Genomic DNA, 16,704 nt, shown 5'->3' with positions numbered 1-16,704 from the left:
GGAAGGTTCAGATGATGACAATATAGAAAGCTTGCAGAACTTTAGTATGAGGTGTCCTTTGTAGTCAAAGGACTGCAAAGCCCGCCCAGGCTCTTCCTTCCACCTCTTAACTGTCTTGTCTGTTTAAAATAATGCATGCTAGGGAGTGGACAGAGACACTATTATTGAAGCTTTGTTCTGCCAGAGGGTAACCAGAATCCAGTGCACAAATTCTTATCTAAGTTTGTATATACAGTGGGTGATTTTACGCCAAAACACTCCTACCAAGGTATCAGCTGACCATCTTGGCTCAAGTTCAGGTCTGCAAAGGGCTGGCAAAGGGAAAGCATGCTTCCTATGTATTTTGTTTGCTCTAAGCATGGTTCAGTGATTCCTACTTGCAATCTGTCCCGAATTGAAAATGTATGATTAGTTTGTTCCAGGAAAGATGAGTCCAACACATTAAGGCTCAGACCTGAATCCAAACTCCAAACTTCCCCAACCACAGATATGTTTCCATCCGGAGTTTTGGTCCAAGCTTTTCTCTTGCTTCTTACTCATGTTGTTTGAGTGGAGTTCCTAAATGTCCCATCCTAAATCAGTACCTATTTATGTTAGGCCGAACAAATCACAAGAGACAGTCCTTTCCCCAAAACTCTCATTATCTAAATTAACAAGTGTGTTGTTATATTCCCTGTGTGCAGCAAGCAGTATTAGGATACAGTTAAATAACTCACTCAAGGTTACACAGCCAGCTTGTTGCAGAGGTGGGTACTAAAGCCAGTTGCTTGACTCTTAAGCTCAGTGCTTTATCTTATTCCTGAAAAGGAAAAGTGCAAGCCCAGATCTAACCATACCCCTGGGTAGGAAAGCTTCTGGAGTATCTATTTGAAACACAGACTTACTTTCCCCCTTTTCCCATCTAAAATAGAAAAAGGACCAAGACCTTATTCTTGAGCTTCAGGGATCTGTTAATTGGCTCCCTAGTAAAATTACAGAGACTCAGCTGCCTGATAATGATTGTAAATGACAGAGACTATCAGGTTTACCTTGTGATGTCCCTGGGGAGCTTGCAGTTAGTTTAGTCTGAACTCTGCATCAGCTGTTTGGGTTCCTTTCTTCTCGGCATGTGGTATCTGGACTCAAGCTGCAGTCTTTCAAACCTAATTAGTGTTAGGGGAAAGAGAGAGAGAGAGAGAGAGAGAGAGAGAGAGAGAGAGAGAGAGAGAGAGAGAGAGAGAGAGAGAGAGAGAGAGAGAGAGAGAGAGAGAGAGAGAGAGAGAGAGAGAGAGAGAGAAAAAAAAACCCAACCACCACCACTCTCCTCCTTCCCTCAACTGCACAGGCAGGACCTGATTCATGGTACAAGTTCATGGGGATTTTTTTGCTTGTTTTTTTGTTTCTTTTCATGCATATCAATCCAGCATCTTCAGTTCCGGCTGCAAGAAAACTGAACTTTAGTGTGCTGGAGTCTTTGAACTTTGAGAAGTTCAGCAAAGAATCTCTAAACCCAATGGAGTCATCGTATTTGTATATAGTTGGGTCTGTTCTGTGCAGTGCTCAGCAGAAACTCAAGGTTTTGTCCTTTTCCTCGCAGAGAAAGCATTTTACTCTCCAATATGTTTGGAGTGAAGCTCCAAACTCTCCAAAAGCTTAACAATACTGTTTTCAGTAATAACCTCATGTTAATGTTTAGCCAAATTCAAACTGCCACCCCTAAGAAATAAGAACACAGACAATTTATTGTGGGGGTCTTAATTAACTTGTACAATTTTTTATTTGCAAGGCATTTCACAACCTCTCATAACTCTGGCATGAAGGTGTCTGTACTACCTGTTTTCTTGCTTGGTAACTGACTTCCATCCCACATCACAGGTCATCAGTTGTTGCAACGTTGAATGGAACAACACAGAACAGCAGATCCGTAGACAGCATCTTCAAATCACTGGCAGGCCGGGCAATCACAAACCTGAAAAAGCAGTAGCACATGAGATTCAGGCTGCTTTGTGAGGCCTTCAAACTGAGTGTCTGGGACAGCAAGAAAGCTGTACGATTTTTTTTGCAACGACTGATTGCATGTGCAGAATTCTTTGGAATAATGAGACAATATACAGAGGGTTTAATTTTACCTAGGAATGGAATACATATATTTTAAATGAAGCTAATTAGTCTCTGGAACAGCAACTGAAAGATATGATAAATTTTTTGATTGCTGAAAATCTTTAAATCAAGACTAAATGTCTCTCTAGGAGATCTGAAGCTCAAGCAATCACTGAAATCTTGAAATTGAAAGAACCAGTGAGTAGAACAGGTTAGATGAGAAGATTCTCTCTACCTGCAAACTCTCTGAAATCCCTGCCCTCAGCAGCATTACTAACTTCATGCTCCAGCAGCTCTCTAATGCAGAAGGCTCACTTGTAAAGATAAATCACATCTTAAGTGAACGTAAGGGAATCTCATACAAGCGCCAGTAAGCACCATGTTCAGATCAGATACCAGTTTGCCTCAAATGGCCTTCCTTCCTTGGCCTTAGCTACCTACAAGAACGTCTAAATCCAAGACAAAAATAAGTAATTCACGTTGCCTATAACGGATGCCTAACTTCAAAGTCACTACTATCTTTTGACTTATGGTACAATTTGAGATAAAGTATACTTGCCTATTCTTGTATGGATTGGGCTCTTCCATCAGGCGGTAGAGCCCAAAGCAGAGTATCCCAAACAAGTCTAACGCTCTGCAGTAAATGTCTCCAAAGGAGTCCTCCTGCTATGAAAGAAGCAAACTCACTCTTATCTCAAAGGAACCAAAATGGACAATTCAGCCCAATACTAAATCACTTATTTAGCCAATCATCACTGTTCACTACTTTTAGTATCATAGTATTTGGCAAGAAAGAAAATGACTGGTCCCCTATAAGATTAGAATCTAGTATAAAATAAGGCTATCCGATGTCTTTGCCTCTTCAAAATATGGCTCAAGCTACATAGCGAGATTCAACTGAACGAAACTAAACTTCAGGTAATGACAATCCAAAAGTACTAGCAGCAAGGATGAAAGCCTAGCCCATGAAGCACCACTCAGTGATGTAACTCACCATGACACCTGTTAACAACCTCTTGGACAGTGGCAGGAGTGCTAGCTTGCATCTGACTTGCGAGGCATTGTGGATCATGTTGTCAGGACTTCTGTGCAGTCTGCTGCCCTCTTCCAACAGCTGTTCCCCCAATGCTGGGCTTGTCCCACTTGTCACCAACGTTTGCAGCAGAGCCAAGATGTGATGGTTGTAGTACGTCTGGAAAGGAAGAGACAATGAAAAGTCAAAGACAAAAGAGTATGCCTTGGAAAGGAAAACCAAGTTTTCCACTGAAAACCTAGAGAAAGTGATCAGACAGACACTTTGGAGGTTTTTTGTATACTTAAAGTAGTCCTTAATTATGTTTAAAGTTTTCTGACAATATTTATGGATCACCGCCGGCTTAGCCCATTTCAGCTTCAAAGAGCAGTCAGAAGATCCCACCTCTGCTATTACAGTAGAATGCACTAAGCTGTATCTGAATGGGAGATTTTGAAAGGCACAAATGGAGTGGGTGTGGGGGCGTGGGTGTGTGTGCACGCGTGTCTGTGTAAGAAAACTGGGCAGCAGCTTTGCTGTCACCTGAGTAGGAGCACACTGTGCAAGGTGAGACTGAGGAGTGCAACTGCCCTGCCTAGCCCTATAGCATCCAGGTGCAGCAGGAAACTCTGTCCTTGTAGTTGCCATATTGTTTTGAAAACCTCTCTGTGCCCTTATCTCAGTCAGTATTTTTTGGGAAAAAAGTTACCATGGTTCAAATTCAGATCTGAGGCAAAAAAAGGCCTAGAGTCTTTTTTTTTTTTTTAAATCTAAAAGTATTTCCTCTGCCTGCAGTGCATCAAATAACTTATTTTCCACCCTTTCTCAAAAAGCTCATTTCCTACATAGAGCCACTTTGTGGAATCTGTCACCTGCATTTGCCTGAGTAAAGAAACTAAACAAGCTGCAGAGAAGGAATGGTGTTACTAAATCCACGATGAACTCAAATCCGCTTAAGAACATCTGACCATATTGTTGGCAAACGGGTATAATGCTGTTAGAGTAATTCTCAGCCTTTTAAAGTAAGGAGCTATAGTCCAGGGTTATCCAGAAGTGATACAGCTTCAGGGGAATCTGCACTTTACATATTTAACAGAAGTGTGCTGAGCTCTTTAACATATCATTGCTGTACTTTTTGACATCAAAAGGATTGTATTTCCATACTTGGATGAATTAATAGGATTTGCATGTCACCCTCATTCTGTACTTTCTTTGCTGAGTTACACTGCAGGAATTTGAAAGGCAGGGAAACTGTAGAGGTGTGCATGCGTGTGTGTACTCAGGAAATAACACACTGCATTTAGAATGGGTCTTGAAGCTGACTTTAAAGGAGCAACATTTCTGTAATGTGCCCATGAGATGTTACCTTCTTCACCAGTTGGTGTTTGGTTACAGCTTCAGACAAGCAGATTTCCTGGGAACACCTCTGCACACAAAGGCAAGGCTAGAAACCTTCTCCCATCACCAAGCAGTTGCCTAGTCCCACTGACTCTGTGTTGTTACTAAGCTTTTAAAACTGGTCCTGTATAGGAACTCACAGCTGGATCAGGAAGGGAATTCAGGGCTCATTAGAGTACCTGAGCCATAATGATTGTGCTCATTGAATTGTCTTCTGCCTATTGAGACCCCAAGTTGGGGTCAAATGCCAGTTCTGCTTCAGGCTTCCAAGGGGTAACATTTTACTTTACAGACCACATTCTGCCATTCAGATTCTTCTGCCAGTCTCCTTTCAAACTAAAAGAAAACAGCACTCCTGATCCAAATGTCTTGAGAAATTTCAAGACATATTCACAGTGATAGCAAAAGGAGGTGATGTTGGACTGCTGAAGGCTCCTTTCCTTCTCTTTCTTCTCCAGTTCACACATCTTTTCCCTGACACTGCAATTGCTAAGCAATATCGTATTTCTCTCAGTCTTAACTGTATTTACAGAAGGACTGAATCCAACCTCAGGTGCCCCTCTACTTTAAAGCAAAGTTGAGTGCTGATCATTCCTGGACAGACTCGGAATCTTATGCTTGAGTGAAATTTTATCCTTTAAGACAGGTCATGCTATGTCTTGAGTTACTTTTACACTTGACACTAGCAGTCATTAATTACCATCTGGCTGATTGACATATCAGTGAGTAGCAGCAATATAATATTTTCCCTAACACTGAAGCCTTCTCAGAAAAGCATAACTGGACTTGACACACTTATTTTGGACTGCTTATCCCTTGGAGAGATTTGTTTTGTATTTATTCAGTTTCTGTAAAACTGCCACCCAAGCACTATCCCCTTGGACACGAGCTGAAAGCAAGGCACGTGGAACTTGACTGCAGTATGGGGAATCAGGGTGAAGAGGAAGAAGGGGCTTTCAGAAAAAAGAGAAGGCAGTTTTGGAAATGCCAGCTTTTGAGCTGAACTGTTGTTTCACTGCCAAAATCCTGGCTTAACTCCACCAAAGTGTGAGCCACATGTGTGTCACCACTGACAGTATCACTCAGTTTTGACAGCAACTTAAAATGATTATGTCACCAAGGTGAGATCACCACGTTCCCTCCGTTCTTGCAGTTTTGGTGCAATGTATCTAATCCTTGTGATGCAAATGTTTTTAAAAGAACACATGTTTTTAAAAGAACACACTGCCAGGAATTTACAGAGAATCAAAATATGCACTTTTAAAATCTGATGCGGTCTTGTATATCAGCAATGGCCCACGTGTGGAATTTGAGAGATTCCCATTGATTTCAACAGATTTTCCATCCAAACTTCCAGTGAATTTCTGCCTAGGTGCCAGATGGACAGATGAGAAGAGTTAAATGTTCCATTTATTCCCATGCCTGCTATGGTAAAGTGGTGGTAGTGCAAGCTCCCTGTTCCCTAGCTCACCAATGCACCTCCAGCCAGGCTTGTAAAACTCCTTTCTACATGAACAGGTAAGAATTCAGAGTCCCCATAATCTTCTCAGCCTTTGGCATCAATGCTGGAGCTTCCACCAAGGGGCCAGCTGGTGTCAAATGCAGTTTTGGCTGCAGTGACTGCAGTTCCCTTAGAGGGACTGATTGTAACATCATGTTGTCAAAAAGTAAATAAATCAGGCTGGCTTTGAATACCTTTTGTAGCTTGTCAATATTTTGGAGCTGGGAACAGGAAGAACTTATGAAAACACTCTAAAAGTTTCTCCACAGAATTCTATGTGTATATTAACAACAGGGAGAGTTGCTGCTAATAGCACATATTGAGACGTCTTTTGGAGCTGATAGCTACCTTTTAGTGTATGGAACCCACTACCCCAAGGATCACAGAGACCCACTGATTAGCAAATTGCTTAAATAGGAATAGACAAGTATAATTCTCAGGGCACTGTGTAACTAATCACATCACCAATCTCTGCAACGTTTCTTGTGCCTTTCTCTGACACATGTGGCCTTGACCATTGTTAAGGCTAGATTAAGTGGGTTTACCCTGGCTGGTAATCACTTTGTTACACACCAATGCCACTAAATATGACAGGACATGATACATCTACTTACCATAGACAAAAGGGAATTCAGGAAGCTGTCTGAGAAGATAGCTCCTGGAGGGGCACCAGTGGTGAAAAGCTGATCTTGCTCTCGAATCTCAGAATTGCCGCTGGGAGCCTGATTAATGAACTGGGCATTTGGTGAAGACTCTATTGGAAGAGCAAGGAAGGAAGAGGAAACATCTTAGCAACAGAGAGAAGCCATCTAGAATCAGAAACGAAAGTTAATAAATCCCGTTTGCCCTTCTGCATCCAGCACTAGCCACAGCATGCAACATTAGTAAAGAAAAGAGGAACAAAACAGTCAGTGCTGCTAACATTGTGCAATGGCAGACAAAAGACACAGAATCCTAAAACTAAGTTTTAAGATATCAGATCATAATTAATTTACCTGCTTTGAAAAGGAAAGGAATAATCTAATTTCTTCCCTTCATTTTCCTGACTTAACAGAAATACAATTAGTGTTTCTATTGGCTTAAACTGGAGTTACAGAGTCCCTTTCACAGCTGTCCTACTGTTAGAGGGATCTTAACTAGTTTCTCAACCGTATTCTTGCCGGCTGAGATAGTCTTGCAGAATCCCCCCTATTCTGAAAGCGATTCCTCCTTAACTTTCTTTCCTATTTTCAGGGAACTGTCTAAGTATACCCAGGCAGAAGCCCCCTGCTGTGCTACTGAACGTGCTAGGTATGTCCTGGCACTCTAGCACTACCAGTAAGAATGCTGATGAATGACAGCAGCACAGCAGGAGACAGAGGAATTGAGATCAAGAACCCGTATCTTCCCACTGAAAAAACAGAGAGCGAGCACAACTAACTCTATGTGAGTAATGACTGATTTCTATTATGTCCCCTTGGGTCAGGAAGCATTTCAGTGCATCATTTTTAAAGATGACTAAAACTAGCCAGAATCACAATACTATTAATGTCTCCTGTTGTCTTGCAGTGTTGGTGTCATCCTTCAGCCATGTATTCTCAATACAGATACTTCACCCACCCTGGATTTTAGAGTTGGCCCTGCATCTGGCATTAATCAGTATGACTCCACTGACTAGCTTATACAGTCTAGGTATGAAAAGCATGGTCTCACAGCCACAATAAGGGATCCACTTTATTTCTCCACACCATTCTCTTTCTCCTTTACATATTTGCAGGATTCTTATTTCTTTACAGATCACTTCGCTGTTTCTCTCCCAGATCTGTCTCCTTATGGCAACGGTTTCTAGAATCCATTCTTTCCAAGGAATAACCATTTATAACATGCCTCTGAGCCCACTGACCAACTCACAAATTCAGAAGATGCTTGACACATTGAACTGTGCTCAGCTTGGTGGATCTGGACCCACAGAAACCCCATGCAAAGCTTGCCATTTAATGGGCTTTGCATCAGCCTGATGCAAATAGGCCAGTTTAGCATTTCTTTTTCTGTGTTTCTCACCATTGGGCAAGGAGAAGCAGCAGCATGTCAAAGCATGATGACAACACACAATTCTCCTGCTCAAGGCAAAATTCATATCCAGCCCCCTCTAGAGGAGTGCAGGCCCTCAGCTAATTCTGTCAACTCTGCCCTTGACTATGTGCCCTTAGCTCAGTAGGTGCTAGAGGACAGCACACCTCTGGGACCACAGCACACCTCTGGGACTCAGGGGGCTCTGGCATGCCATCCTGGTCACAAAGAAACTACGTCAGAGGCAAGTCAAGCTTGGCAGTTCTGGCTCTGTTGAGGTACCACATTGCTTCCTGTGCCTGTCAAGATTAATTGCAAAACTCCTACTGACTTCAGTGGTGACAGGATTTCAACTGAAGGTACAAAGGGTCTTAGTTTCTCTTATGGCAGGTTTTGAGCAGCAGTGCTAGCACTATGTATCATACTGCTGGTTTTGGTGTGTCAGACACACCAAATGATACAGATGACCCTTGGTCCACACTCAGTGTGCTGTGAAATAAGAAATTGCCTGGAATGGGCAAAGCCCTTACAACTTAAGGCACATGAGTATTACTCTTCTCAGCTTGTTTCTAGAGATAGGCACAAAAGTGAGCATTTGTCTAGATCAAGGTCTACCAGAGGGACTTACAGGAAGCTTATTCAATCACAAGAAAGCTCCAGCTGTTTTTGTTTAGCTGTTTTGTGCTTCCAGGTTTTAAATTCTTGGGGTTATTTTGCTTCCTAGCCCATCCCTGTAACTCTGAACATATTTCTATGCTGTTCAAGACTATAACGGGGCAGGCATCCATGTGCTAAGGGACTGGCCTCAATTCATTATTTTGTCAAAGATCTGACATGACTAAAATCCAAGTCATGTCAACAGATTGCAGATGTTTTCCCCTCCACTGACACACCACATCCTGGAGAGAAATCACAGGGGTGCAATGCCTGTCTGAAGATGTTAGCTTGACTGCACAGTATCTTCTCAAAGGAGCTGGGCCCCAGTAGCCAGCTCAAAACATTTCTGAGACTTTTGGACACAGCAGAAATAAAAGCCTGAACCACAGCACAAGATATCCAAATATCACTCTGGGAAATTCAAGACTTCTGCAATTTCTCAGGAGGAGGCATCATTATCTTATTATTTTGTGCCTTTTTTTTTTTGCAGTAGCTCCTCAGTGTTTTAGTCTAAGGAGCACACAGGACTGAATAGCCCATTGAGGTGCTTAACTGCTTCTGGGACACAGCTTATCAGGTGCAAGTTTTGACTAAGCAGTACACCAGAGCTTCATATAAATAAAATATTGCTAGTGCCTGCTACAAGCCAAGGCTGCTCACTAACCCTGTTTCAGCTGCAGACCTGGTGAGGACTGGAAAGTAAGGACCTCACATGGGCTGAGTCCACATAGCATTTAAAAGCATTGCCTCAAAAAAAGAAAGAAAAAAAAAAGCCTGAGTGAGTCAGGGGCCAGTCATGATGCCTAGCAACATGCTATGCTAATTTGATGGGTAAGTTCTTGTGTCAGCACTTTAAATGGAGCTAAACATCCATGTCCCTTGGGACTAGCAGCCCAGCCACACCACTCTGGTGTGACACTGACTGCTGTGTTACTAGTAATCAGTTAATCGGTGCACATGTTCCTAATTAACAGATCCAGTTTGTAACCATCAGGAGATGAAGACAAAGATAGCCAAGAGTAGCATGAAAGAACTCCATGGGTTGCTTAAGTTATGAATGCAAGCTAGAGAGGCTGAGCCTTGTGGAATAAGGACAAAGGTGTTTGGGTTCTGGAGTAAAATGCCTGCACTGTCTGTCCACCTTGGCGTGTGCAGGGACCCATCCAAGTACTGCACCCCAAAGCAGTCACTGCACCATGCCATGTACTGCAGACTGTTTGGAACAGGCTCTGTTCTTTCACAGCCACTTGTACAAATGAGGAAGCCTGCAGCTACCCTCATAATCCAGAAGAGGAGGGAACCATCACCAGTGTTTCAGAAAGGGGAGAGTTGGAACAGAGAGAATTAGGCCTTGATACACCCCATTTTGTTGTGGGATGAAAACTGGGCATACAGTCTCTCCCAGTGCTTTTTAAAATCATCAGAGAGAGGAAAGCATGGCCAAAGGGCAAGTTAGATTTCATCTGGGCAGAATTGCCTTTGGCAGTGCCTCTTTCTCCGCTGAAAATAAGGGTAAACCAGGCAAGTACGCTTCTGATTTATCTACCTTTGTGAAGTATGTTAGGATAGGTGGGATGAATGCAGGCCATGTGACTAGAACTCAGATCTCCTGAGATCCAGTCCAGTAGGAAAAAAACCCAAGGACATTATCTTTACCCTAAATGGATGCTTCAGAGTTTTGCTATGCACCGAGACCTTTGTAACACTTTGTTATATTTATTCTCCAGATAAACCATCCTGACTCCTTCAAAGCCAGTGAATTAACATCTAAGTCAAATCTTTTACTGTTCCTTGGACATGTAGTGCTTGTCGCTTTCTGCCTGTGAATTCTAAAAAGGGCCTGGGGTAAATAAATAATGCAGCATGCATATTGCGTCTGTGAAATTTGTTCTTAAATAACTTACTCAGCTCTGTAGTGATGGGGATCCTTTTATAACATGGCTGTGATTGATTCCCCAATGCTCTCGCTCTGAAAACAGCGTCTGTAGAAACAGTCAATAACAACATGAGGAGAGAGGGAAGTTAGCAGAAGCAGAAAGGGGAAAAAAAAAAAAGAAAAAAAGAAAAAAGAAAGAAACCAAGGCACAATGGTTCAGACTGACAAATCCAGGAAATCTCTTACCTATGCCTAAAAATGTCATTGTCATGCAAAAATCCCAAAGTGTTTCCTATATTTAGAAAGTTTCTTGCCTTAGTTTGCTTTTCCAAGGCTCACTTTATTCACTCAGAGCTTCAAAGGATTAAAAAGAAAAGCTCTCCTGAGAGCTGCTTATTGACATCATAACTAAAATATAATTACCCTCTGTGGAGCAGCAGTGCTGGTTACAGTGTTGTTTGGCACAAAGCCCCCACTAAGCCAATTTGCACTCAGAGGGCTTTTGAGGGAGGGGGTTGTGTTTTTTCCTTCCCCTTCAAGAAGGCTGTACATAAATAGATGGGATATGTGCTATAGGAATGAAGGCAAAAGCATATACCATAATTTTTTTAAAACCTGGCAACCAAAAAGACTTAAAAGAGAAATCCAGAAGTTCCTAGAAGCATGTGCCCTTATTTCCTCCCAGTTCTCACCAGCTAGCTGAATCAGTCCCAATTTGAAGTCTGCTTTCTGTGTTTTGATCACATCCAATCTCGTCTCCCTTACCATTATGTCTAAATTTTCCCTTTGCTACCTAGCACAGAATCTGGGTAACTGAGTATTATTAATAATACTACTTATTGCACAAGATAGTATCAAAGTCAAAATGATGGAATCTAAACTCCATTAAAGATTTTGCTAGAAATGGAACTTCTTCCAGTTCAGATACTGTATAATGGATCCTCCTTCCTCGGAGGAGCACGTGAACATTGGAGATCAGAGACCCTAACAAAGTCCTAGATGGACCGTTGCTCTAATCAACCACCTCTGAGGTCAGGCAATGGACTGCCAAAAACCTTATTAGAGATGTCAGGCATCACAATCCCTCCAAACAGCAGAAAAAGTCCTTCCCAAGTATAGCAAGGCATCTCTGAATGCATGCCAGTGGCAGCAACCAAATGCCTGAAATGAATCATTGCCGTTGGTTGTACCCTTCCATGTACTGCACCAGTCGATTTGAATGTATGTCTGATCATTGCCTGGATACCTTTTTCTTATGTCAATATTTTTGCTATGAAACAGTACACAGCGCTCTACCTGAAATTTTACAAACTGGCAGGGTGCTATTACAAAAGATTACTTAATTGTAGATTACTACTGTATATTTGAATTTCAGTATCTTATTAAGTTGTCAGATTTAATTACCATTATATGTTTAGATTATGCCACAGATTATTTAGTTTGGTACCTAGGTTTGCCAACTTGTTTGCTTTGTGACATGACAGGGTGATAATTACAGCATTACTGGAAAACCTAAATTTTTCCATGGGAAAGACTAGAAGTCCTTGGCATCAGCACTGACCCTAGTAAATGCTCATTCTTGCAAGTGTAAGTAAAGTTTACCTCTGTGTGGGTCTGGTTCTGTAAGACCTGTCTAATTCTCTACCCCATGAGAGAGGTAACGTGCAGAACAGGCCTGGGTTTGTTGGGTGTGAAATGCTCCCAAGTGAAATCTAAAACCACAGGAAATGCAATTGATTTGGGCTTTGTTACAATCTCCAAACTGAGACTACGCCTGCTGCAACGCTTACCAAAGCACCTGAACTGTTAAGGGAACTCAGGGTCTTCAATCCAAGTAACTATTTTCCACTATGGTTAGGATGCAAAAATGCTATAGCTTTGTCTACAGCATCAAAGCTGGGGATGAGAAAGGATTTGGATGGGTAGGGTAGCTGGACATCCAGCCAAGTCACCTGCTGTCCCATGAGCAATGGCAACTACTAAATGAGAAACATCACTTTTTAAATCAGATAATAGTTGCATAATCATCTTGCTTTAGAAAGCTTTCCCAACTATTCTTCTATCTTTTCCTACCTGCTTCCTCTCCTGGCTACTAATATTAATTGAGGCTAGGTTTCTTGGATCCAAGTTTTGAATGTACCTTTACCCTTCTCCTTCAAAAAATTAGGTCATGACCCAGAGGACTGCCATATTTTTTGGGTCTCCCCTATATGCATTAGTTTCTGCTGCCCATTTCCTTTTCTGCACAACTTCTACAAATAGAAAGGATTTTCTAAACCTGCTGATTTTGCAACTTTGCAGCTGAAAGCACCCACTGGTACATGTACTACACTAGTGGAAAATGCAGAATTCACCGGTACACTGTAATTAACTACTGCAGAGGTGAACCAACACCAAGTTCTGGTCAGCACGGACACAGCCTGGCTACATTACTAGTATTTGCTGTTCTTACTGCTTCCTAGCTAACTTGACAGCCACCGAGGCTGGAAAATTTCTTGATACTCTCTGTACTGTTGGTTCTTTTCTAGCTGTATTTGTCTTCAGTGCTCTTATATAACTCAAATAAGGCCAGTGGCCCTACTCTCACTCGTCCTCCCCACAAAGAAAAAAATAAATTCTGATAAAAGCCATCCTTTCACAGCTTTTATCTCTCTTTTCCCTGAAAATTTCCTAATTTTCTGACCCCCGTGAACTATTTCATCTGGAGGCCATCCAGTCCATTGGGACCAGCTTAGATGAGCCGATTTTATCAGTGAAAATTTTGTCTTCTCAGAGATGAATTCCTATAAAATAACAATGGCGGGAGGGAGAGCAGAGGCTGAAACAGTGGGAGTGGGGACACGTACATTCTGTTTCCACTCTGGGCACCTTGATACAAAACTTGGTGGCAACAACCTGTGACTAGTTTACTATCCTATAGACACATTACAGATGTGTGCTCCTGGAGACCTTCAGAGGCAAAGACCTTAAAGAGTGTAAGACACAGCCTTAATCTTGCAGTTGAATCTGAAGGAGCTTCTGGTATGAGAATCCTAACCTAAGATTTTGGTCCTATAATTACAAATAACTACGGCAGCAAAGAAGAAAACAGGCTGGCTTTTTTAGCAACTCATCTAATGAACCTATAAGGAGAGAGAGCTTATTTTTACACTAGCAAATTTAATGGCTGACTTGAGGAAGAAGTGAAACTTGTGTCTTAGCCTTATTTTGCAAATATATCTTTATTCATTGATGATGATACCCTGTAACTGAACACTGCTTTTCTGTCTGCAGAAAACACTGTAAAACTGAGGAATAGTCTTAACTGAGTAGCCAAAGATTTATTAGACTGGAATTGTAGTCAGCTTATGGAGCGACAATTCACTAACATCTGAGCTAGGCAATAGGTGCCTTATAAATATGGGAAGTGAAATACCTAAAATGGATAAACCAGGGTGGGTTTAGAAACACAGTATTTTGTCAACTAGAGTAAGACAATGCTGTTATAGTAAATGGTGATAGAATCTATCCTCTTTAGTTTGAATCAATCTTTCAGAAATAACTGATCACAGTAACGGGTAATAACAAGAACAATTTGCATTTGTGTATTGCTACATTGTGAGCTTGAATCTATCTGGCTTTAAACAAGCCTGGGAAATAAATATTGTTATGGGGCTCTACGCTGAGGTACAACGTGCCTCTAGTAGCTGCCAGGGATGCACAGCAGAGGAGTAAGAGAAATACAAGAAGCTTTGACACCATGACCCTTACTTGGATCCTGCCCCTTCTCAAAGCCAGAAAAGAAACCCAGAAGCACTGATTTCCATTCCCCTGTTCTAATGTCTAGACCATACTTTACCTAGGTTCCTGACAGAGGACCAAGCAATCCTGATTTCTGCTCGTACCTGAAAGAAGGCGTTGTGTATTTGGTCTGGTTCTGATGTGCTGTAACACAGTGTTAGCTGTAACACACAAATAACCTTGTGCCTGCACGTCTCTGCTAACTGTTCTGACTACTAGCCTCCTTCTGCACAAGCAGAAATCCATTTGACACTGTTCTCAGGGACCTTGTAACTACAGAACTTGATTATGTTTTTTCCAGTATGATTGAATAAACTTTTCTCCTATCTCTCATGATAGCAAGGATGCTGAACAGATTTAAATCTGCAAAATCCAGTTTTCTGATGCAACTCATCACGTGCCCATCTTCCCAAGGGAAATGAGGGAAAAATATATGCTTGTGGATTAAAAGAAAGACTTTGAGTATGCAGGAGGTGATGGTTCTGACAATGATATGCCTGGTAAACTGCCTAACCAGCCATGCCTCAGCTTACCCAACTGATCACACCTATGTCAGCGTTAGGTCCCTGAGGTCTTCTGCTGGAAGGAGACAAAGCAAGACAAAAGCTACCACCTCAAAGAGAAACAAGTAAGTATGAACTCTGCAAGGCAGCTGGGGAAGGTTTTGATGCTCACATCTCTATTTTCCATACGCACGTTGTAGTTCAGAGTTCTGCACTCCATGTACTACAATTTTGAATGATAAACCAAAAAACACTGGAGGGGAGTAGGACAGTGATCGATAGGATGAAATATCGTTTTTGTTCTGAGTCTCTCTCTTTTCTACGTATAGGTATAAAGATGCAGTAGGTACAGTATCTATATCTGTCACTATAGATGGAGATACATAAATTATATATATAAAAGTACATACTATTTAATTCTTCTCTATATACAAACAATAAAGAGTTCCATATATCTTTATGTAGCAATAAATACATTAAAGTCATCTATTCAAGTCACAATTACTTCTTACTCAAATATACCTTATAAATAATTTGTCTTCTGTTCTGATTGTATTCACTGTATATTGATATTATTTTGTCTAGTTATTATTAAAAAATGCTGTCTCTGCCCCACTCTAATCTTTTCTTTGGCACAGCCATTGTTTTAAAAGCCTAGAATGATAATAAAGTATAGGGAAAACACTTAGAGGAGCCATCCATTTCTGAGCCCGTCTTCAGTTAATTAATACTCCACATTCTCAAGAGGAGGACAAATCTTAGCTCCTTCGCCAAATTAAGGGAGGAAGAGACGCAATAAATATTCTACTGGGTTGAAGTCGTTTTTGCTTCCATTGCAGTTCTGAGCTACAAGCTCTGTTTGTCTGGGAACAGAGAACCCACCCTATCAAGCCTCAAGGGAAAGGTATTGGTTTTCTCTTTTTGAAGGATGGAAGGGGCCTTCATTCACACTTTCTTTTGCAAATAATACAGCAGTTACCAACACTGGTTTACATTTACCCTCTAGCCATGGTCTCTTTACTGGAAACCTTGAAGCTTCACTCAGAATTTGCAGGAGGAACTGGCATATTTCCAGGAGCAATGTTGGCTTATCACTCCTTCCTTCGCATACCTGTAGCTACAGAAACTGGACTAGACTGTACAGCCAGCTACGCTAAAATGGACTTCTGGCCCATTTAACTTCCATATTTATATTTGGGAGACACAGGCTGTGGCTCAGATGAGTGACCCTTTCATTCTTCCCTCCTTTAACTTCCATTTTTGTCACATCAGCATGCTCACAGGCAAAAGGAAGCATGCTTACCTAGTGGGGCTGAGCTGGACTTACCCTGCACGGATCGGATGTTCAGTGTGGCTAGGATGCTTTCTGTGTCCACCAGGGAAGGATTGCTTGAAGCGGTGGTGTTGGAAGACAGAATAGCGCATGAAGCACAATCTTGGACATTAACTGCCCTCAGATCTGCACAGGAGAGAGCACTACCCTGACAAAACCAAAGAAATAGTGATAAGGAGGAATCTGAGAAAGTTGAACATTAAGGATCTTTAAGGGTGAAAGATGAACATTAAATTTGTTTCAAACTCAGCTGGCACAAATGCGTTTTGGAAACACCTCCAAAGTTTCAGCAACTTTGGAAATGGGGAAGTGTCCAATAAATTGCAAGTCTAGACCTGTTAAGTTTCTTCTCTGACCAATCAAGATTAGCTTCCCAGTGCTTCTGCAGGAAACCAGAGAGTACCAAGACTCCCCCAGAAGAAAATAAATATTTAAGAAGGGAAAGTTTTTCAACATCATCTTGGATTCAAGCTCAAGTCTAGAGCCTGAGATAATTTTGGTCTTTTTTGAATCTGA

The 16,704-nt window shown here is 41.6% G+C and overlaps 1 protein-coding gene across 1 annotated transcript in view; it reads right to left on the bottom strand.

Moving 5' to 3' along the window:
- Positions 1 to 1,077: 1,077 nt before the first annotated feature.
- KCNU1 (potassium calcium-activated channel subfamily U member 1) overlaps positions 1,078 to 16,704 on the bottom strand; it is a 57,231-nt gene continuing 41,604 nt past the window's right edge. Inside the window, 8 exon segments of the mRNA XM_019473906.1 lie at positions 1,078 to 1,142; positions 1,813 to 1,836; positions 1,839 to 1,948; positions 2,639 to 2,745; positions 3,074 to 3,271; positions 6,605 to 6,744; positions 10,601 to 10,678; positions 16,159 to 16,336. Of these exon segments, the coding sequence (XP_019329451.1) occupies positions 1,078 to 1,142; positions 1,813 to 1,836; positions 1,839 to 1,948; positions 2,639 to 2,745; positions 3,074 to 3,271; positions 6,605 to 6,744; positions 10,601 to 10,678; positions 16,159 to 16,336 (900 nt within the window).

This window comes from Aptenodytes forsteri, unplaced genomic scaffold (genome assembly GCF_000699145.1).
Source record: "Aptenodytes forsteri isolate BGI_AS27 unplaced genomic scaffold, ASM69914v1 Scaffold168, whole genome shotgun sequence".
NCBI classification, from domain to species: Eukaryota; Metazoa; Chordata; class Aves; order Sphenisciformes; family Spheniscidae; genus Aptenodytes; species Aptenodytes forsteri.
This window is presented reverse-complemented; position numbering and strand designations above follow the sequence as displayed.